The sequence below is a fragment of the Trichosurus vulpecula genome, chromosome 1 (assembly GCF_011100635.1).
Source record: "Trichosurus vulpecula isolate mTriVul1 chromosome 1, mTriVul1.pri, whole genome shotgun sequence".
Taxonomy (NCBI): Eukaryota; Metazoa; Chordata; class Mammalia; order Diprotodontia; family Phalangeridae; genus Trichosurus; species Trichosurus vulpecula.
The window spans coordinates 224,885,820-224,909,928 of NC_050573.1; the positions used below are offsets into that span (position 1 = coordinate 224,885,820).

Here is a 24,109-nt window from a genome sequence, read left to right on the forward strand (position 1 = left end):
TTTATATTTAACTCACCTCAAAGAATATTTTGAATGCTTGACGTAGAAAGGCTCTCTAGGACTTAAAAACTTCAGCTGTAATTTAATATGAAACATTTTTAAAAATAGCATGCAAACTACTTAATAGATACCTTACCACATTTTAAATAAACTATGCATTTCATGAACTAAAATTTTATTTCAGTAAGATTTAGACAGTCATATAGAATAAAGGCTTTGTCAGGTAGAACTAGCACTGAAGACCAGTTGTTGTTTTTTTTAAAATCCTATGAACCGAAGTTATACACGAATTTACTCTAATTTAGATGATCAATTATGCTACTGAGAAAAATATAGCAATTGGCAACAAAACTAAGGAAAAAAAGATAAAAAGAAAACAAAACAAAACCCAATACATATATTCAGTTACTTTCAATTTTCAGATAAAGACCTAGAGTCTTCCTGTGGACATTTAAAATTTCTTCAAGTGAAAAAGTACCTTAAAAATACAACTTTTTGGCTTTAAGTTTAAAGCTTAGAAACTTAAAATCTGTCTTTCATTTACCTATATAGCTTTATAGGTATACAAAATAATAAAAATACTGAAACACTCTTTTATATATATAGCTCTCCAAAATTCACAATTAGATGTCAAACTTACCGAGTGGGTAGAGAATGAATTATTTCGTAAATTGACTTTTACAGTTCTTGTTTCTCCAACTCTAGCTGGAAGAAATATGTATATATCTTGTGGAGCATTAACACCTCGCTGAGCCAAGTCAACTTGCCTGGTTTAGAAAATGGGGATTAAGTTACCTACTTAAAATTAGTAGGAATTTAAATCCAAATTATACCTTTATAAAGTTAATTTTAATAATTTGCTTTATAAGAAGTTAAACATGGCTTGGAGCAGGTGTGCTAAACTTTAGCAAATGACACCTAAATTGAAATAAATGCTAACAAAGTTCATTAACTTTCTCCTATCACGTATGCCCTTTCAAACAATTCCTGTATGATTTCTAAGGTTGCCCTTTCCACAGGGAATGTCTCTGAGATTATCTTCAATTTATCCTGTATATATTATATTTGTAATTGTTTGTATGTATGCTGTCCCTCCCATTAGACTATTCCTTAAGAGCAGAAACTTTTTTGCCTCTTTGCATTCTCAGTGCTTAACACAGTGTTTGGCACATAGTAGGTGTTTGTTAAATGCTCAAGTAATTAAGAAGAGGTCTATGGGCTTCATAAGGCTGCCAAACACAAGAAGTGTTAAAAATCCTTGGAATAGAGGATAATGTGGAGCTCAAATGGTTCAACCTTAACACTGCCACTGGGAAGGGAGGAAAGCAGATTAAGTGAAGGGATAATAGGGGAAGGACTAGAGATCAAAATGTGGATGAAGAACATGGCTGAGGACATAAAAACATGGGGAAATACAGAATGATAAAAGAGTACGATTGGAAAGTTTGGTTTCCTTTTCATGTTCTGTTTATTTACATGACTATAGTAGTCGTATACACTGTTTTCTGGTTCTGTTTAGTCCACACTGTATCAGCTTATTTAATCTTCCTGTGTTTCTCTGAATGACTTGTATACAATATTTCTTACTGTATAATGTTTATTAGCTCTTTTTATCATGTTTTGGTGACTGGTCTGCTCCAACTGAACTTGCCTAAGAATTAGTAAAAATAAGAGTTGAAGTCATTATTTACCTATTTTCCATTTTTCAGAGTTGACAGTTTAACTAGGTCACGCTCAAGCTACTGTTGATTGTGTGTTGTTTCTTGTCATCTTTATTTTTTCACCCCATGCGGTACGGATTTTGACCTCTGCTTTAATGATAATCAAACTGCACAGTGATAGGTGACTGTAAAATGACTGCTTCTTTAGTAGCCAGTATTTTCACATTTGTTAAAATGAGTCAACTTCATTTACTATGACTTTGTTTGATTATCACCTTTTCTATTACTTTCCTACTTGTTTCTTGAAAGAAATTAATGATAGAGCTGCATAATGTTTCTCAATAGTAAGTAGGTCTTTGGTTTCTCATTTCTTAATTTTGAACTGTATTTTCCAAAACATTTAATATCATCCTCCTATGTTCATATTTGTATTAAAACCACTGAGTATCAATGTCTATGTTGAGAAAATCTCAATATAATTGAGATAGGAAATAGAAAATCTCAAATAATTCAAGTTCTTCATAGAATTTCTCTACTTCTTTATCCTCTATGACAAAGAATGGCACATAGTTCCAACTGTTTTCAAGGCTGTCTGTTTGCTTATATTCATAACAAAACAGAAATGAACAGCTTTATACTAAATTCAGCTAGCGATTAATAAATCAACCATTCCTTAGTAATAAATCATATTATCTTAACTCTCTCCATGCACTAATGTACCCTACTTTATCTTTCTACTAAGTATCAAACTTATTACAAGAGAAGTGAGTTAAACATCAGACCTGGGACCATGTCTCATACTTCTTTGCACTCCACAGTGCTAAACATAGTATTTTTCTCCAGTAACTCATTTTAAGTATTTTGACAGATAATAAAGAACATTTTTTCCACTCATTAACAGTGCTCTGAACCTTACACCTAAGGTTTGTTGACATGAACCTGTTTTAAAAATGTGCCATCATTAAAACTGTGTACAACAAATTCATGTCTTCTATAAACATATGTCTTTAAAAATTTATAAGCATGTCACAAACAAACACACACCGAGGTGCAGGGAAAGAAGTCTCAGAGCCAGCTCTTCTTCTGGGCCTAGCTAGATTATCTGTTTTCACAAGAGCATTTGTGGGAATTATCTCAGATCCATTTTCTGGATTGATACCCTGTTAGAAAGAAACACATAAAGAGAAAAAAATATTCTTGGTCATGTAAGGACAATGGACCTGTTAGGCAGCTATTTCTTAATATCACTTTACAGTTTATAAAGCATTTTCATACAGACATTCTAATTTGATCTCATAGCAACACTGAGATACATAAGGTAATTATCATCCACATTTTACCAGTGAGGAACCTGAGGCTCTGACAGGTTAAGAGACTCATCCAAAATTGCACAAATTACTGGCAGAGCCCCATAAATAGAGCCCAGGTTTCCAGATGCCCCATCTATCTCTCTTACTTCTACATCAAAGGTTTTAAAAAGAAGCAAAAGATAGAAAATCTCTCCAACTCAAAGCACTTTAAATGTGGTACTGATGGATTTATCGCTTGACATAGTTACTACTTTAAAATAATCAAGTCATTAATTATCCTCCAACTTTATGAGTTTTATACATCTTAATACATCTAATCCATCTACTATATATGCATATATATACATACACATACATACAAACGCACATATATGTGACACATGCCAATTTCCATCAGTAGATGTAGCTAATATGAATAACAGTTAAGAAAACTGCCTGGAAAGAAAGCAATCCTTTCCCAACCCCTCCCCACCAAAAGGTACACAAGGGTAGCACCTAAAAGCATAATTTTCATTTTTAAAAGTTACTTGAATTATAGGAATTAAGTTACAATATGTGACACATAGTAAGCATTTAATAAAAGGGCTTTTTTCCTTTCATTCATAACACTCACTAGTCCAGATAGCTGAAACCGCAGTGTATGTTTCATGTGAGGTGATGCACTGGGATAACACTCAACGTCCCAAAACTGAGCATAATTCCCTCTGTCTCTTGGTAAAAAAGTGATGGCAACCTATAAAAGAAAAATAAAGCTTTTGTGACATTTTATCCACTGTTATTACTAAAACACTGGTAATTATCTTTCTCTGTTAGTTTACCAATAAGAAGACTTCATATGAATGCATAGAGTTGGTCATATTTGTCATTTCTTAAGAAAAAAGCTTGTTCAATTCTATTTCAAGTGGACTAATTCAATTCAGGGTCCAAAATACTTTATATAATATAGATCAGCACCTCCAAAAGCACATTGTTGGGGTGGGGTTGAGAGTGGCTCTTAAATTGCACTACAGCTGATGCGTAGGAGAGCTAAATGAGGAAGCAGGCTGGAGAAGGTTTGGTAGATTAAACCACAGAAATATAATCGAGTTGGGGATATATTCATTTTATTGTTCTCCTTATGCAACCCTCTACTGGCCAAAAGACAGAACCAATATTTAAGATATATCTATCAAGGTAAAAGATTTTAACTATGTATATGGCATTAACTAGCTCTGAAACTTCACAATATTTATAATGAATTTTGTTACTGACATGACTACTCTGTCAATAAAGGTGCTAACAACAGTTTTTAGAACACCTTATCTGTTCATATTTTTAATATGTGATTCCCGGCAAATGACCAATCATAGTACTATAGGAACTGAACTACCATCCATAATGATACTTATTATATATTAAACCAGTTCATGCAACAAGTGACAACTTAACAGAAGGGTAGTTCATAGGTTCTCCCTGAAAAGGCAAATATAGAGCTGGTACAATCTTTTTCAACATACACCCCAAAGTTACAAGAAACAACTGGACAGATTATTTGGTCATTTTGCCTTACTGAACTATGAGTATAAACAAAAAACTCATTCTGAAGGATATAGTAGCTAAGTGCTATGAAAACTAACAAAAATCTTCCAAAATCAACATACACTTAAAATTCAGTAACAGCAATGTGAAAGTGGGCATGGGAATAGGGCAATGTTGGAAAATAGTTTGGGATCAAGGAACTAAAGAGAACAAAGATTTATATAGACAACTTGGAAAATTCCTATCTGTATAACATGAATCTTTTCTTTTAGAGTCATGAGGCATTGGAAAGAAATAAAGATATAATACACAAAAAAATAAAGCTACTTATGTTTTAACAGAGAAGTGTGACTAGATATAAACACTATAGTTACTTTAGAATTGGTGAGTCTCTCTATGCAGTCAAACCACTGGCTGGTTCAAGTAAATGTCAAAGTAAACACAAAGAATAATGAGAAGACACTGAAAAGAATCATGGCAACTAAAACTTAAACTGGGGATCCAAAAATGGATAAAAGTAAAGGAAAGTGACTTCATTACTATTTCCTGGAGAAGATGAACTGACATATAATAATCACCATAAAGAGCCACAACAAAACCCAGAAATCACATTAACCAGCACATACAATCTCTAAACTAATTAGAAAGATACGGCAGCCAGGGGCCATAGAATACAAGCACATTTGCAAAAGACATCTGAGGGGAAGATGACTTAAGGTTATAGACTGTACCTCACAAAATAGTGAAAAAGTTGGTGAAAGATACAGCCAAACCAGACTACCCAGAGAAATTTTCTACATAAAAATAGTAAGAAAATAGATGGAAGGCAGCTAGGTGGCACAGTGGATAGAGCTCCAGCCTTGAAGTAAGGAGGATCTGAGTTCAAATCTGTTCTCAGACATTTACTAGCTGTGTGACCCTGGGCAAGTCACTTAACTCCAATTGCCTCCAAAAAACAAATAAAAGAAATAGATGGAAAACAGGACAGATATTTTGGTGGTTTCATAATGATTTTGACAATAATTGTGGGAATTCTGACAACTGGACTCTGAAACCTCTTGCATCTAATGTACATTATCATTTGAAGTATAAATGGCACTGAAAATGATGAAAAAATCAGGAAGAAGTCAGACCTGATCAACAACATATTGAAGAAATCCATCTTCAAATTCACAAAGTTTAAGACAATTAGGGAATAGCCTACCTAAGTTACAAGGGGACGGTTTTTAAAAATGGAAAAGACTAGTAGCTATAATGTTTTTTTAAAAGGTAAGACATCAACCACTTCTGGGCATACACCTAACTTCTCATCTTCGTAAAAATCACTTTAGGGATAGTCTACATATATATTAAGGTATCCTTGGTAAAAAATACAAGACATGGGCCTTTTACAGACAGTTTTCAACAGTAGACCACATTTTCGTGGTCACGCAACTACCTGAGAATTGTAACAAGTATAAGGCCCCAGTGTGTTTTCTAATTTTAAGAAAGCATGTGACTCGGTAAAGCAAATAAGACCTGACGGCTTTTTTAAAATAAACTTTTGTCTCACATATCTATCATGGGATTATACAAAACTCCATTAAATATAGGACTAACATTTCAGTGTTCTGCTAAGTTTTGCTTTCAGATGAGTTTTTAAACAAGTTTCAAATATGTTGGTCAGTGTTACAGAAGAGGTCCAGCGTAAGGTCCAAAAGGATTCCCTTCTGATAGGGTTTCAAAATGCTTCTAAACTCAAAGCGATGGCATACCATTTACAAAGTAACTTTAGTGAAATCTGCAACAAGGTGAAAGATACTAATTTAACCATTCCACTGAAAAACATAATTAAAACATATTTCCAGGGGGCAGCTAGGTGGTGCAGTGAGTAGAGCACCGGCCCTGGAGTCAGGAGAACCTGAGTTCAAATGTGACCTCAGACACTTGACATACTTACTAGCTGTGTGACCTTGGGCAAGTCACTTAACCCCAATTGCCTTGCCTTCCCCCTCAGGAAAAAAAAAAGAATCAATAAAAAAATATTTAAAAAAAAACGTATTGCCCAGGCTATGACAGCAGCTAGATGAGGAGACTACTGAACCTGTCCATCAACATGTATATCTTAGACAAGTGCTACATATGAAAAATAAGCTGGTTCTAGAACTAAATTTTACAACACCTTACTTTTTAGTAAACCAAACCAACTATCGTTCTAGTAGGATGATATCAGGCTAGACTGTATTTAGGGAATAACTCAGCACTTGCAAGGACTCTAAACTGTTCACATTTAATCTACCAAAAACTAGTCTAACAGAACATATCACTTGATAAACATTACACAGTTGTGAATCACTGAAGACCACAACCTTGAAAGACAGATTACAGAACAAATAGTTATAGATCCAGAGCAATGGGTATCCTCCAAGTTGTAGGGCATCACTAAGTCTGGAGTTCAAAATAAAAATGTGTCATTCTCTATGGACAGAGATGATGAAACTGAACTGCCAGCAATACATACACAGTGGACTGTTTTATAATACTTACGCTCTTAAGTGGTCTTCCATGTCACTAACTATTCTTTTGTTAAACATAGAACATAGGCTTCTCTAAGGTATGGGCCACCTTGCTTTTATATTTCTATCACTAGCCCAGCAGTTAGGACACAGTAGTTGCTTAAACAAATATTTATTGACTTGATTGAGAATTGGCCAGGGTTATGTGGCATGACTTGTGATTATGGGGAAAATGTTCATCTGTATGAAGTTAACTGTCCCAGTACAGGGTCAAGTCTAATGAAGGTGATTTCTATAACAGTGTGCTCAAAGTGATTGGCCTCACTTTTTGTTTTCCATGACCTTCTAATATACCAGAAATGCGGGAACATCTGAAAGCTGCATAAGTAGCTCTAAAGACATCTCCACTCTTATCAACATCCTACAGAACGAAAAAATAAAAAGTATATAAGTTAAATAATAACAAAGATTAATTCTACACAAAAAAATAAAATTTCGCATCTGAATAGCGTTTTACTATTTTACAAAGCATGTTCATCAAGTCATTTAATCTTCACAGCCATCCTATGTGGCAGAAAAGGAAATCTTAGAAATAATAAAATAATTAACAATTGAAACAAAGCTTAGTAAGCAGTGAGACTCACTAGAATCCAAACCTCTAAGCTCCTAGTCCAATGCTCTTTCTACTGTACATGATTACCTTCTGTCAAATTTCTAAATGAGGAAACAAGAAAGGGAACCCACTGACATCAAATGACAAAATAAAGCTAATATACTGATGTTTGAGCATATGCTAGGATCAGTTTAAAATACAGCAACAAAAAATGGAGCTAATAAATTTTTTGGCAAAAAAAGTAAGAGGAAATAAATTACACATTTTAGATTACTGTTACTGACCTTGACATAAGGTGGAGCAAAAGATGATAAATTCCATTTTACTTCTTCATCACCATGATTTTCTAGTTCTAGATAATTTTCTAGAAGGAAAACACAAATTCTTAAGTCAAATCCAACTCAAGTAAGTTACCCAGATAAGGTAAATAGGATGAACAGATTTTAAATCACATTTCATTTCTGACTTCCTCTAAATTGCTAACAACCTCCCCCCAAGACCTCACACAGCACTCTTATTTTGCAGTTCTCTGATGTATTATTTATCAGTTAGTATCGTGTTTAATAGCTGTGATGATGGGTTATCTCCCAAAGAAACTATAAAACTCCTTAAGTATAGAGACTGTCTCTCTAAACTTTTTATCTCTTTCTAATGTCTATCAAGATCCTCCGCACAAAGTAGGTACTTAATAAATGTTGGCTATATTATATTCTATTTAATCCCAGAAAAGTCTTTTTTTTAAGTAGCATTTATTACATATCTCTATTGCAGTTACATTTGCCACATGTATAGATTTTCTTGCAACATCCACCAAAAGTATGGAGATATACAGCATTTCCTTTATATGTATACGGACATACAAATTATTAATATAATAGTTCTAAAAGAAAATTGTAATTAAAATAGTATTGAATTTGAGAAGGGCAAAGAGTAGTGAAACACAAGCTATTTTAGAGATGTTACAAAAAGATTTTTCTTTCCAAGTCCAAATCAGTATCACTACTATTACTTGAAAGAAATGAACATCTTTAAAACTGTTAGCTCTCAAATTTTGTAAAGATAGATGAAAAAAAGCTTAATCTGATAAAGCCTGGCATGGAACTTGACTTCTTAAATTTAAAAAAAATTTAACGAATTTTTTGAAAATGATTCTGATTCTTTAAACACTGCAATTTTTAGGAACAATAAAATGGGAGTTAGACATTCCTATTCATTACAAAGTTACCATTTCAACTCCAGGTTTAAGGAAATAAGACTCATATAGACAGAAAAATTGTGTCATTGCAATACTACGTAAAGAATAGTTACTGTGGTGGAGAGTTCTTAACCTTTTTAGTGTCATGGAGTCTTTTGGCAGCCTGGTGAAGCCTAAGGACCCTTTTTCAGAATCATGTTTTAAAATGCATAAGCTAAAATTTAGAATGTTAAAAAGGAAATTATATTGACACAGTCATAATTTTTTCCCCTTAAAGTTTAGAGACATCAGTGCAAGAACCTCAGCACAGCCCAGGCCCACTTGCTGTTCGTTACATGTAAGGCTTCATTTCCTATATCTATGCCTGTCATTATTTATCCTCCATACCTTGAATGAACTCTCTCCTCACAACTACCTTTTAGAATTCCTGGTTTCATTCAAGATTCAGCTCAAGGGCGATCTTGTATAAGAAGGCCTTCCTGATCCCAATTATTTGTTCATTTCTGCCTCAAAATTACCTTGTATTCATTTTTGTATATGTTATGTACATATTTATTAATATACATGTTGTCTCTCCCTTTATAATGTATACTTCTTGAAGGCAGGCACTTAGCACAAAGGAAACGTTTAATGAAAACTTACTAATTAACTATGAGTTTCAAAACACACATAAGAGTATAGATTACTATATGTCTTTAGGAATAATAACCTTAGAGTTTAAAAAATATGGACTCCCCAAAAGTATCTAAATAGATATAACAGTGACAGCATGATCAACTTTAGCATTCTGGTAGAAAAGGGGGAAAAAAAATCAAACAAATATATCATATAATTACTTTTAAATAGAATGTTACAAAGAATCCAACTAAATAAAGTTGTTTCCCCATACCTTTTCCCTTCCCAAAATGACTCTTTTCAATAAGTCTGTATTTTTTTTTCTCCCCAAAGCTCTGCAATTTATTTCGTAATATTAAATTACACAATGAAAGAAGCACATTAAATTATCTTGGGTCATACAACTACATTTAGTGCATTTAGTCTGCTTATATTGCTAACCCATCATTGGTTTATTTTAGGTCTGTGACACCTAGTCAAAACTAGGAGGTCCAAGAAATAGTTGTCTCAGAAGCTAGGTAGGAGTAGGGATGGCTGACAGGAAGGATTCATTAAGAGCAAAATGGTGGCCTTGAAAATTCTCCCATGTAAGCTTCAACTTCAAAGCTTTAAATGTTTAGATTTGAGATTCACAAAGCAAATGATCCCAAGACCTTTGAGTAAAGTATGAATTATTTAGGATTTAATATTTAGGTGGGTGATCCTGGCTCTACTTGTTCTCTGATTTCACTGCTCACATCTTTTAGAATATTTCAGCAGGGGACATGGTTCTAAGTGCAGCTATGACCAACATACTAATGTCCCATAAGCACTGTTTTGTATCAGTATTATCATCCTCAATCCATTACAACTAACTTCACAATAACAGCATGAAATACCACTGCAATATCATTTGGCTAAAAGCCCCAGATGCAGAATGCATTTTGAGTGATAAGGCAAAATGCTTAAACCCTAGTAGTTAGTCTGTTTCCTGTCATCATATTGTTATGTATTGAATGTACATAACCATATATTTCTATTACTTTTCTTGAACTAATAGGTGGTGTTTAATAATGTTTAAGAAATTAAAGTTTCCTTCAGTATTTTAAGTCCATTTATAGTATGTTTAATATTTATTACCATGATAAATACTGCATCTTCATTATCACAATAGCTGAGATTTATATATAGCTATACTGTCTATATACTAGGCATTTATCTCCTTTTCTCCTCACAACAACCCTGGGTAAGCCCTATCATCCCCATTTTATAGGTGAAGAAAACTGAGGCAAAGAGACATTAAGTGACTTGCCCAAGGTCACAGTTAGAAAGTGAGAAACTCAATTCTTCCTTACTCCAGGCCCACACTCTATCCACTGAGCCACCTAGCAATCTCATAGTCTTAGAATTCTGTAAAGACCTACTTCTAGCTCTTATAATCTGAATTTCTCTGCCACAATGGATCTTCTATCACATAACAGTTTCACTTAATGTTTTTGTGGAATTGATGACAATAGGTAGGCTTTGTCTTTCTTTGCTAACGTGAGGTTCTTGAAATATCTGTAAATTTCAATTATTTCTGTTTTCCCTGAGCCCGTTACTACAGATATTATTATATTATTATTTCAAGGTTGAGAAAGCACTTTAAATAAACTATATCATTTGCAACTCTGTGAGGTAGGTGCTTTATCCTTATGAGAAGGAGCTAGAAGATAAGTGACTTGCCCAATATTACACAGCTTTTAAGTATCTGAGGTAGGATATAAACTCAAGTCTTCTAGATTCCAAGCCTCAGAGGCCAGAATCAGATTAAAATCTAATTGGGAAATGTTTAACAAAATAAATTAAAATACAATAGAGCACAGATAATGTTAATTGGTTTCTAAGTCAATATTATGCTCAGCAGAGCCAGGAGAACCTTGTACACAACCACAGATATGTGGATTCCGTGAGGACCAACCCTGACATACTTCGCTCTATTCAGCAAACTAAGGTGCAAGGACAACTCCAGGGGACTCACGATGGAGAATGCTACCTTCATCCAGAGAAACAACTATGAAGTTTGAATACAGATTGAGGTGCACTACATGCTCGCTTTTTTTGCTTCTCCTTTGTTTTTGTTTTTGGGGTTTTGGGGGGGTTTTTTTGGTTTTTTTTTTGGTTCTGTTTCTTCTTTCTCATGAGTCATTCCATTGGTCATAATTCTTCTCCACAACTTGACTAGTGTATAAATTAATTCAATGCGAAGTTATACATGGTAGTTATATGAGATTCCAGGCCGTCTTGGGGAGGGAGGGGAGAAAATCTGGAACTCAAAACTATGTAGAACCGTGTGTGGTAAACTAAAAATAAATAAATTAAAAATAAAATAAAATAAAAAAAATATTATGCTCAAAGGATCTGTTTCAATTTGAGTTTCACACCAATGTGCTTTAGCACCTAGTTCTTAGTTCCTTTCACTATCAAGAAATCTGAGACTTCGAGTTTTTAAAATCCAACATTAAGATGTGACATAATTTTTGATGCTGACACCTCATTCTCTCTACCTTCCTCCCCCGAAAAATTCACAAATTATTACATCTATCATTGATTTATGCATAACAACGGAAGTAGAACATACAGCACTGAGCCTTTTAATTAAGTGATTTTAGGATTTAATACCTGAAGTTTCACCAGGTTCTGTTTCAGGAAAAGTGATGGTTTTAGTTTTTATTTCAATTTTTGTTGAAGGTGGTTTTGTAAGTAGTTTTAGCATATGACTCACTGGAGACTCAGATGTTAAAATTTGTTTAGAGGCCAAGCAGGTTGAAAGACCTTCCTTAGTAATGTCTTCTCGAATCTGTACCTTTACAACCTTTTGAAATAAAACAAGGAAAGAAAATAAAAATTTTTAAAATAACATGTACTTGTTTTTAAATTTCAATATGCAAAAGCACGTTAATAAACTTAGTAGAGAAGTGACTGCTTTAAATCATATCTCCTTGAAACAGAACTTAAGACACCTATGTAAGCATTCTTTCATACAAAGAACCAATTAAATTATTCCTTCAGTGTTCCAGGGAGTTAATGCATCTCCAAAAGGCGATTCTTTTCTATTTTATACCCTACACATTAATAGATGTCTTAAGATAGCTAAATTTATAGAAAGTAATTATTAGATACAAAAAGATATACTTTAAAGAAAATAAAACCAACCTCATTCTTATATTTTAGCATCTGTGGGAAATTTCTGAAGATTTAGTTATCTAAGAATATCTTTTTGGTGAAAAAATACATTTGGTTCAACATGTGTCAACTCTACAAGCATAAGAAGAGAAAACATGGATAGGCAGTAGTTGTTTTGAAAAAGGTCTTGGAATTTCAGTGGAATGCAAGCTCAATGAGTCAAGAGTTAATGTGATCCCAGGCTGCACTGAGGGACACAATTTCTAGCAATAAGGTCAAAGTCTTGACTTTAGTGTGCTTTTATCACACTTCATCTGGAGTACTGTGTTTAATTCTGGGCACCACAGTCTAAGGACAATAACAAGCTAGAGTGTCCAGAGGAGGGCAACAAGGGTGGTGAAGCGCCTTGAGTCCACATCCCACAAAGATCAGTTTAAGGAAGTAGACATATTTAACCTTAAGAAAAGACTCAAAGGAGACCTAGTATGTCCTCAAGTATCCCTAGGGCTATAGTGTGAAGAAGAAAACAGATTTGTTCTATTTGGCCTCAGAGTAGAACTAGAAGCAATGGAGGGAAGTTACAAAGAGGATAATTTAGGTTTGATGGCAAGAAAAACTTCCTAACAATTAGAGCTGTCAAAATGTGGAATGGGCTGCCTAGAGAGGTGGTGGGTTTCCTCTCAAGTCTTCAAAAGCTGGATGACCACTTGTATATATTATAGTGGGGATTCCTTTTGGATATGGATTGAACAAGATGGCTACCAAGGTCCCTTTCAACTCTTAACTCAGTGATTTTGCATCCTAACTATGGGAGCATTCCAAGGCTCTATTTTTGGACCCTCTTCTTTCTTTACACTCTGTCTTGGTGACTGTAACCTTATCAGCTCTCCCAGATCAGATCTACATACCCAGCTCTTATCTCACTCTCCTTGAACTCTAAGTCCTATGTTACCAAACACCAACTATTATTTTGAATTAGATATCCCGAAGGCATTTCAAACTCTACGTTTCTACACTGTCTTCCACTCCCCCTCTTTCAAAGCCATTCCTCTTCCAAGCTTTCCTTTTTCTGTCAAGGGCACGCCTATTCTTCTAGTCACCTAGGTTCACAACCTCAGAGTCATCTTTGACTCAAATCTCTTACCTCACATATCTAATCAGCTGCAAGAGTTTGTTTCTTCTACCTTCATAACAACTCTTTCATCTGTTCATCCTTATCACTATTCAAATGGCCATCACTGTAATTTAAATTCTCATCACCTCTCACCTGTACAATTTCCACAACCTAGCAGGTTTCCCTGCATCAAATCTCTCTCCTTTCCAATCCATCTTTCACTTGGCTGCCAGTTATACTCCTAAAGCACAGGTCTGAATATGCCATGCCCTTATTATAATAGAATAAACTTCAGTGGCTCCCTATTACTTCTAAAATCAAATGCTAACTCCTCTGACATTTAAGTTCTTCTTGATCAGGCTCAAAACTATCTCTCCGGCCTTATGATATATTTTCTCTTGCACATAATCTATGGTCTTGCCAAACTGGCCTTCTTGCTGTACCCCATACTCTCTTGTATCTCTGATTTTGCATTAGCTATACCCTACACTAAGGAGTCTTCCTTAACTCCCCACATTCTACATGAAGATTTTCTTGAACCCCATTCAGCTGTTAATTAGTGCCTTCCTTCCTAAAATTACTTCATACATACTTCAATTGCAAGAGGGTGCCCGCCCTACATAGCTTTCTTTTTTTCAAATTTATTTTTTCTTATTTAATATTTTTAGTTCTCAACATTGATTTCCACGAGAGTTTGAATTACAAATTTTCTCCCCATTTCTACCCTCCCTCCCACCCCAAGATGGCATATATTCTGATTGTCCCTTTCCCCAGTCTGCCCTCCCTTCTGTCACCCTTAATGAGGTTTAACAGATGAATTGATGTGATTTTTTTTTCTTTAAAAAAAAAAAGAAATAAAACTTTTTTTGGGGGGAAGGGGAAATTCGGAAGGTTCACAGGAGTGGTAATAATTAAGGAACAAAAGTTACACCCTTTCCCGTGCTCTTTCTTTTTAAAAGAGAAGCATATGACTGCCAGCAGCCTCACTAGTAAAAATAGGAGCTAACATATGTAAGGTTCAATTTCTGAAGTAAAAAAGATCCAAAATAAAATCTTTACAAGTTACCTTTTGTCCATTGTCACAATGTATATAAATCAGACCACTCCAAGGAAATGTTGAGGGTTTTGTGGCAAGTGACGAATTAGGACTTACAAGAATTAGTAGTCGACTCCTAAACAAAAAGAATTTCAAATAAATAAATATGTTCTATACAATAACAACAATAATAACACAAAGCCAGGTCATGTACAGGAATCTAAGTACTAATCTTGGCAAGCACTGACTTAAATTATTTTCATTTTCCCCATAGCTACTAAAAAAATTCAGCAAGTCCTTTCCATATTACAACTCTTACTATTCACTCAGCACTCACCATGTTTTTATTGTTTTACAATCTCATTAATCCTTCGATAAAAATCTCCAAATAAAAATTGAAGAAAATGACTAATTATTTAAAATAACCTGTATACCACAATGTGAAAAATTACATATAAAAAACTTTCCAGAACTTCTGAACACAGAAAACAATGCCAATAGAAAGAATCCACTGATCGCCTCCAGGAAAAAAAATCCTATGCTGCCAACTCCAAGTTACTCAGTGGCAATATTTCACAATTTCAATGACAAGAAATTCTGCAAGTGACCAGGAAAAAGGCCTTCAAATATAAAGGAAAGGAAATTTGACTAGCACAAGATTATTACGCACCTAGCAGAAACTTCAAGAGGGAATAAAATAATGTGTTCCAAAGAGCAAAGGGCAAGATGCAATTCAAGGTAACATCCTACAAGACCAATCATAACCAGTAATGAAAAAAGAGGGACATTCAATAAAAAGGGGTGTTTGAAACATTTGTAAAAAGAAAATCAGAATTGAACAAAATTGTTTTTCTCTAACACCACAAACAATAAAAATACAAGAAAAGTCAAGAAACAGGGCAACCAAAGATCACATAACCAAAAGAAGAAGACAGAGATGATTAAGAGAATTCTTTCTTAAATTATACAAAGAAACAAAGAGTAAAAATGGAAGTCAAAGAAGAGATAGTAGAAAAACAGGTCTAAAACATCACGGAGTAAACCTCACATACAAGTGAATGAATTCTGGCAAGACTAAATTGCAAAATGAGAGAGTGCATAAAAGGGGACAAAAGAGGAAGAAGATATCAGGAAATATGTGATGTACTGTAAGCAGGTCACAGTTTACCAATGAAGAGAAAATAACTTTTGTACCTTCTCGAGGAAAAAAAAGAGACTATGGGAGAATAAGCAAAGAAGCAAAGACAAGTACTGAAAAAGGGGGAAAGAAAAAGGGAAATCTTGTTGCGGTAGTGGGCACGTGTCCCACTAAAAAAAACGACCCCATAGAGGAAAAGAAATTTTTATAAATGGAGATGGTGTATTACAATGAATATAATTTGCAGGGATTTAGTGTTTTGAGGGACTACTCATCCTGTTTCAAGAACAAGAATTAGAGATCTAGGGGCAAATCACACCAAGAAAAGTTAAGAGGCATGGATCCACAAAGATTTCATGGCAAGTGAAAAAAATGATCATGGCAAAGGGTAGTAATGAACTGCACAGTTAGGAACATAGTAAAATTCTGTCCTGAGTCAAAACTTCTTTTCTCTATTAACCTGGAGGAATTACTATTTCAAAGAGTGAGGCATAACATAAAAACAGGGCAAAGGGGCAAGACCTACAAGGCAAAATAACATAAATTATGTAGAAGAGACAACTCAAAATAGGTACCTTAAAAGCTTTAATTCCATAAAGAATACAGAGGCTAAAGAAGGAACAAATAAATGCAAACTCCATGAATAAAAGAATAAAATCTAGAACAGATGGAAAGGTAAGAGAAGTAATGAGAACAAAAACTGGGAACAAGAAATCCTTTTTAGAAAAAGGCATAGAAAATTAAAATTTAAAACTAATAATCCATATAAGTTGAAGAGGAGAGTGGAGGACTTAAGAGCAAAGGGAAGAAAGCTAATAGGAATAGGGGCATCTTAAAGTAGATTAAGACATGATAAGTATCTTAAGAGACAAAGTACTGTTTTTACAGAGAAAAATGGGGGAAGTACTAATATTGAAAACCATATTAAGGACAAATGAGTAAAAGATATAAACCAAACTTTCATGACTAAATGTGAATGGATTAAGCAATCTAATAAAACAAAAGAGAGTGACAGACTGAATAAGGAAAAAAAAACCCCACAATCTGTTGCTTACAAGAAACACACCTAAAAAACAAAGACATACAAAGAATAAGTGTGAGGAACCGGAACAAAATTTACTATGTATCAGGTGACTCTCAAAAAGCAGGAACTGTAATCATTCTATGAGACAAAGCAAAAACAGATTCACAACAAAGACAAGCAAAAGAACTACATTATGCTGAAAAGAACCACAGACAACAAACTAACATCAACATTAAACTTTCTGTTCACAAAGCCTTAATATCTAAATTCACAAAAGAAAATTTGCTGAACTACAAAATGCAGACAATATAATAAGGGTAAAAGATTTCAGTGTCTCCTATTTTGAGCAAATCTAACAGAAAAACAAAAAAAGCAAATAAAGAATTAAACAAATTACTAGAGAAACTAGACGCTAAAAAACTTATGGTGTAACAATCTCTTCCTTCCTTGCATTTGTAAAGGCTGAACCTCATGCCAAGAAATGTACTCCCTTCCTTACCTCTGCCTCTCAGAATCCTTATCTTCTTTTCAAACCTCTGTTCAGGCATCACTCCTCCTTTATGAAGTTTACCTTTCCCCTCACTTAAGAAAGATCTTAAACTAAAAATTAACTTCAAATTCTATACTTGTTTTCTCATCAATGAATAATCGATCTTTTAACTCTGAAGAAAAATGGTTAGCAGGAAAACAGAAGCCTAAGAAAACGACAGCATCCAACCCATTCAAGTCATCATGCCTCAATCACAGTGCATGGTATTGAATGAATGAAAAAGCATTCATTAAGCACAAAGAACTGGGCTCAGGAAACAGGCAAGAGTCTCTGCTCTCAAGGAGGTCACGCTCTAATTCAAGTGAGTGTGTATGTGTGTGCATGCTTGCACAAGTCAAGTCAAATGGAAAGGCCCCACAGCCCTTAGGTTGCAGCAACAACAGAGAAGGTAATGAACATTCTTTAATGACATTATAATGTCATATCTTTTTTTATATCAAACCATCTGACAGCACCATGGACTGACTATCTCTGTAAAGATTTTGTTCAAAGAAACTAGAGATGTTTGTCTAGAAATATCTGTCTTACAGCATTTGAAGAATTATTTTCATGAAAGAATTAAAATTTGCTTTGTTTTGACCCAAAGGTTTAAATGCAGAGGCACTGATATGAGTTTGACATTAAGAAAAACTTAGCTGTGCAAAAATAGTGCCTTTCCTCCCACTAGACTTCTTTAAACAGTGACCAGATGACCATTTGGAGGCTAATACAAAAGGTATTCCTGATCAGGTACAGGTTCGTTTTAACCCCTGGAGTCTTTTTTATTTCTTAGATTCTTGATCCAAGAAGTCACTTTCTCCTGCCTACTGAATAGTTGTTGTTAAAAGTGTCAATGAGGTCCACTAAGAAGCTCATTTACCAAAGATAATGAAAAATAAAAGCAATCAAACCCACACTGAGGATTCCTTTCCCTACTCACTCTCTCTCCCCTGGGTCAGGCTGCCTAGAACCTATCTGGGTTGCCTGACTGCACATAAGGCTAGGAGAACATGGGAATCATTTTATTTCTTCCTGTGAGATGGAGACACACCAGTTCTTACTATCTGCTCTCACGCTGCTTCCTAAGGTCCCCCTAGAGTTACAACTTGCCTTATTTCTATGTCCCAACACTGACTTTCTAATATAACCAGAGGACTCCTGGGCTTTGCCAACCACCACGATAAAATACTCTTAGGATTTCTGGTCTATCTGCCCTGCAGCTGAACTTCCTTTTATCTATCTCAATTAGAATGTGTGAGCCTCCTTCAAGGCCATCACTGTCTCCCTTTTTCTGTCTTCTCAGCATTTGACAAACAATATTTGGTACACTTAATAAATGCTTTTTCATTCATTTATCCATAAAAGATGTAGAATTATATAAATCCTGCTATCCATAGCCATTAACTGCATTTCTTGTCAATAAAATAATGAAGAGATACTTTGGTCAGCTTAAAATAATAGTGTAGGAACTATTATGGATTATAAAGACATACCATCTGAACCTCAAATATTTAAGTGGAACTTAAAAAAAAAAAAAAAAGGAAAAGTCTTACTTACTCTGGGTCAATAACTCCATGCTGTGGTGTTACCGTAAGACAATGAGCTGGCCAAGAGAGTTCAAATTTCAGTGACCTAATGGAATTATTCAAAATATGTAAATGTCCAGTTTTTGTCATGCCACCTGGTATATAAAACACAAAGGAAATATTAAGTATTTAATTTGAGCATTTTTTATTCTTAAAAATCAGTGCTAATAAAACGTAACTATACAATTACATTAATAGGAAAAACATGATTTTATCCCATCTATTGTTGAGATGGTTCCTCTGATGTGGCCAAGTCAAAAAGCCAAATCAAGGTGCATATTTTTATTTCCCCCAAAAACAAAATACGGCAACAGCAAATTAAGAATAAAGGGCAGTGTTAATAAGAAGTGTGAAGATTCTCATGCTGTATTAGTTCCTCTAAAATGTGGCACAGCTAAATATTTCACTGGCCTAAAATGCTGTTATTTACAAGATACACGGAGGTTTCATATCTAAAGGGTGTTAAAAGTAAATATGAGATATACTGCCACTGTCTGAACAGTTGGAGAATGGTTACTAAAAAGGTGAGAATCTGTAGGGAGTCTGAAGAGTTCAGGAGGGTTTGAAAGATTACAATCTATAGTATTATTCCATCAAACAATGAATAGAAAGTAATGTTACAACCAAAATCTAAGGAAGAACTCTGTTGGGGAGCTGGGTAAGCTCTTGAAAACAAACACCTAGTTTAACACAGTTAAAATAAGTACATACACGCGGAGTAAAATGAACCAAAGGAGAAAATGATAGGATATTCTATACCCTGCCTGACATATAACTTGATGTACTCACAAACAGAAGGAGCTTTCAGAATTAAGTGCTCTGGTTGAACAGTCCATGTTTGTTGAGAAATTAACGTATTTTGACCTGGTTCAGCAGCAGCTTGTGAAGGGAGGGGAGAACCTTGAGGTCCTTTAACTGGAAGAACATCCAAAGAAACATTGTTGATATGTCTCTCAGAATTTCTGGATTCATTTCAGGATTTAAGAATCCCAAAGGAGGAAAAAAAAATGGAAAAAATGCATCAGCTGACATGTTTTACTATTTGTAATGCTGTTAGACAAAAAAAAAAACATTAAAATCATTCAAAGCACATTTCAGTACAGTGAAAATTCACATTTCTAACAATTCACATTTATAATACTGGTAGTGCGCTTCATAGGTCAAAGTTCATAATAAAAACTTTGACTTAACAAGTATCCTATAATGAAAAGGAATTCCTTCTTGGTCTCAACTTTTGGGAGGAGGAGACATAGTCCTGGTTCCAGATAATTAACGACTACGATACACACTGTTCTCTCTGTTAAGAAATGGCAACCTAAGTTCTGAAGATCCCAACTGTTACATCAGGCTAATTTGCTTAACTTTTTTCTTTTAAAGGGAACATAAGATACTAAGGTAACAACTAAAAAATTAGTTCAAAAGCAACAACATTAACATTATTAGAATATAAGACACATTATTAGAAATAATTAGGTAATACTACTGACTTTAAGAATTTGTTTTATACTTTTAAAATTCTAATATTTGACAATACTAGTAATTCATAAATTGTGATCCTTCAAGATCCTAAATGAGAAAATTTACCAGCTAAAATGTATGGTTTGAAAGATTTTCAACAAAAATAGAAACAAAATTTACAGTGAAACTATAATAATAAATTTTACTGAATTCAGGATATCCCATTCACCCAGCAGTCCATGGAAGTATATATGTAACTACACTTTTCATAATGTAATTTTAGCCAGGCAATTGTTATTTAAAATAATAAGGCCATTATCAGAAGCTTGACAATATTTTTTTAATTTTTGTTTTTATTGTGGCAATGTTATTGTGGTGATATTTTTATTTATTAAGTTTATTTTTATTGTAGTGATATTTCTGGTAATGGAATTTAGCTAGGCTAAGAGCAATTACCCTACATTTAGTCTTCTATTTTTAAAAAGTTACTCAACTAGTTTAGACTAATCTGAATTGGAAGATTAATAAATAGCCACATGAATTCTAAACTACTCTCACCTAACTGAAACCTGCTTTTAGTAGTTAAGTCTAAATTAAAATCATGGTCCCTAGTATATACAATGTATATGCAGTAGTGCCTAACTAACAAAAATATCCATCATTAGTACTTTATAGCAACAGAGTAGTAATTGTTAATGAAAATAATAGTAGTTAGCATCATGCTTTATAGGTTTCAAAACATTATCATACGAAACTGTGAGACAAATAATATTATCCCCATTTGAACAATTAGGGCCAGGACAGTAAACTGGACAAAATAATTTAAATGTGTAGTGGAGGTATTCTATCAACACAAAAAACAAAAGAAACAAAAACTCTTTGTGCCTAATTAAGAATTACGTTAACTGCTGTGGTTAAGAAATTTAGTACCCGGCAGTAATCCCGGGGAGGACCACAGAAATTAATACAACTCTTAATAAGGCTTTATGCCAGGAAACAACTTACTAAGGAGAACAGATTGTCAGAAAGCTCAGGTACTTAGAAAGGAATGCCTTCCTTCCAATGTACAGTGGAAAAGACTGAACTGTTTTTTTCAGCTCTTGCGCTTGCAAAGGCAAACCAGAAATCTTTTTGAAAAGAATGCTGCCCCAATTTCACACTTATATAACATAGATGTGACTGTTGTCATGGCAGATTATGAAAAATGAGCCAAAAAGCCACTAGAATTGCGGGAAAATTAATGGAAATCTCTATCTAACTGGGCCAACTGGAAACCAAGAGAAATATTCAAATATGAAAAGGCAATATGTATATGGGGAAGGTACAGAGTCCAGAAAGAAAAAAGTAATAGGTTTTGGAAGGAGTTAGAGAGAAGGGAAAAAGTTCTCTAGCTTTTATATAGGTTTTGGGCCCTGGGGTCCAAGATTGACACAGTAAATATGCAGTGTCAAATCTGACTCTTCCAGGGCTCATGCTGTGCCTTCAAGAATCCAAGACCAACTCTAAATCAGAGTAAGGCACCAGAATAGTACTTCAATTGAATTTAAGTACATACTACAGACATCAGAAAACTGTTATATAGCTACTATAATATTCTCATAATATCAAGGTCTAGAGAGGACCTTAGAGATAATTTAGTGTAAACTCTATCTTTTACAGATGAGGAAACCTGAAGCCCAAAACAGGTTAAATGAGTTGCCAAAAGGCATAGTACATCAAGCATTACAGAATAGGTTTAAACCCACTTCCTCCAAGATTAAATCAAGAGCTTTTTCCATTTCTATTTAAATGGAATGAAACTGAAATAATAAAGAAATCAAGGTACTAAAATAGTAATCCTTTCTAACCATAACCAATATACAACGGAGTCACATCTCATATATCAAGGATTATGCTCTGCATCAGCAGTGCATCATACATTGTCTTGGAAAATGATGGATTTTTCTTTGTGCATCAGAATTCTAACTGTGAACTAATGAGGTGCTGCCATTTTTCTACCTGGTACTCTACTGTTGCCTCAGTCTCCCTCAGGGTGATGGAAAATGAGATGGCTTCTCTCCCTTCTCTTGCAACTACAACCTTATACAGTACTATCTATGTACAATTCTATCTATTATTTGCTGAAAGCATACAGTTGACTTCTCCTAACTTAAATACATGTAAGATACTGCTCTCCATTGTATCACACACTTAACAAAATCTAATCAACTCTATAAAACTGAACTACTTTTCATCATTAGAAATAGGATCACTGACCCATTCAATTAGTTTTTTGAAAACTCCTAAGTACAAAGTAAATATTACACAAATTCCTTGTTTGATAAAGATATTTTTAAATTCAGTAAAAGAATTTATACTCATTACCTGTTGGAAGCTAAGTTGTGTTGTAAACAATTCTGAAGAGAACCAAAATTAGAACTTGTATCAGTAAAGTCACCAATTACAGAAAGAATAATTTTACGCATATTTCCATAAAAGAACTGGACATCATTTGGCCGTTCGGGAAGATCATACACTAAAATAGAGAAAGATGCTCTGATGCATACAAATCTTCAAACAAGTGCAACACAAGAAACAGATACTTACAATTTACCTAGAAGATATTTATTGTATTGCTAGAGTTATTTTCTTAGATAGAGGATCATTAGATTTTGGTGATTAGCAGTAGTGATTATGTATAATTGAATACCATCAGGACAGGTAGAAGGACAAATCTACCAAACTGAGGAACCATATTAAAATGACCCCAGCAATTATAAATCCGACAATGTAGCAAATCTAGATCATTACACATTAGGAAAAGAAAGTCATGGCTCATAATTGGCCCACTGAGGCCCACATAATTCAATAATTTCTGCCATCTTCCCAATTTCTGCCCCCCAAAATAAGTGCAAGAGAAATAATTTGTGCATTCTAGGGAAAAGTAATTCATATCGGGCATTCCGTTTCTAGTTTGTTTAGTTCCCTGAAGGACTGAATATGGATAGAGCAATATTAAGATTGTAGTCAGTCACATGTGGTAAAACATGCTGAAAACATAGCAAGGGTAACAGCTTCAAGCATTATTCTCTCCTATTCCATATTTTCCCATCTTCTTCACAAGAACAGTGTAAGACATTTTATTAAAAGCTTTGCTAACATCCAGGTAAACTCTATCCACTATATCATACTTATCTACTAGTTGTTTGGTAATACTGCCTAAAAATGAAATAAGGTTATTTTCGGTTGAAGAAACAAAACCATGCTGGCTCTTTGTAATAAAGGCTTCTGTATCTAAATGTTTGCCAATCAATGCCTCAGTGATCCATTCTAGGTTTTTCCCAGGAAACAGAGTCAAGCTCAGTGGCCTCCACTTTACATACTCCATACTCTTTCCTTTTTTAAAAATTGGGGCATTTGGTCTTCTTTTTCTGTTTTACACAATCTTTCAGATACTAGCTCAGGAATCATTGCTTTCTATTGTCTTGAAGACCTTGAACTATCAATTATCTTGCCTTATTCAAGTATCTTCAATTTCCCTCTCCACTGGCTCCTTTGCCTTTGCCTACCAACATCTCTGCTTACCCCATCTATAAACAAAAGCACCATCTAACATCATGATCTCAAATTAAACTTTCCATTTCCCGCAGCATGCTATAAGAAGAGGAGCACCAGACTAAGAGTCAAAAGACTT

The 24,109-nt window shown here is 34.3% G+C and overlaps 1 protein-coding gene across 2 annotated transcripts in view; it reads right to left on the reverse strand.

Annotated features, from left to right (window-relative positions):
• CEP192 (centrosomal protein 192) overlaps nucleotides 1-24,109 on the reverse strand; it is a 146,285-nt gene that overhangs the window by 25,123 nt on the left and 97,053 nt on the right. For both annotated transcript variants that reach the window (XM_036757884.1, XM_036757875.1), the window contains exons 34-44: nucleotides 22,801-22,951; nucleotides 19,768-19,940; nucleotides 18,950-19,073; nucleotides 14,732-14,837; nucleotides 12,048-12,240; nucleotides 7,882-7,961; nucleotides 7,310-7,405; nucleotides 3,585-3,704; nucleotides 2,706-2,821; nucleotides 641-767; nucleotides 17-75 (exon numbers count right to left, since the gene is read on the reverse strand). In XM_036757884.1, coding sequence (XP_036613779.1) covers nucleotides 17-75; nucleotides 641-767; nucleotides 2,706-2,821; nucleotides 3,585-3,704; nucleotides 7,310-7,405; nucleotides 7,882-7,961; nucleotides 12,048-12,240; nucleotides 14,732-14,837; nucleotides 18,950-19,073; nucleotides 19,768-19,940; nucleotides 22,801-22,951 — 1,345 coding nt within the window. The remainder of the gene's footprint in view (nucleotides 1-16; nucleotides 76-640; nucleotides 768-2,705; nucleotides 2,822-3,584; nucleotides 3,705-7,309; nucleotides 7,406-7,881; nucleotides 7,962-12,047; nucleotides 12,241-14,731; nucleotides 14,838-18,949; nucleotides 19,074-19,767; nucleotides 19,941-22,800; nucleotides 22,952-24,109) is intronic.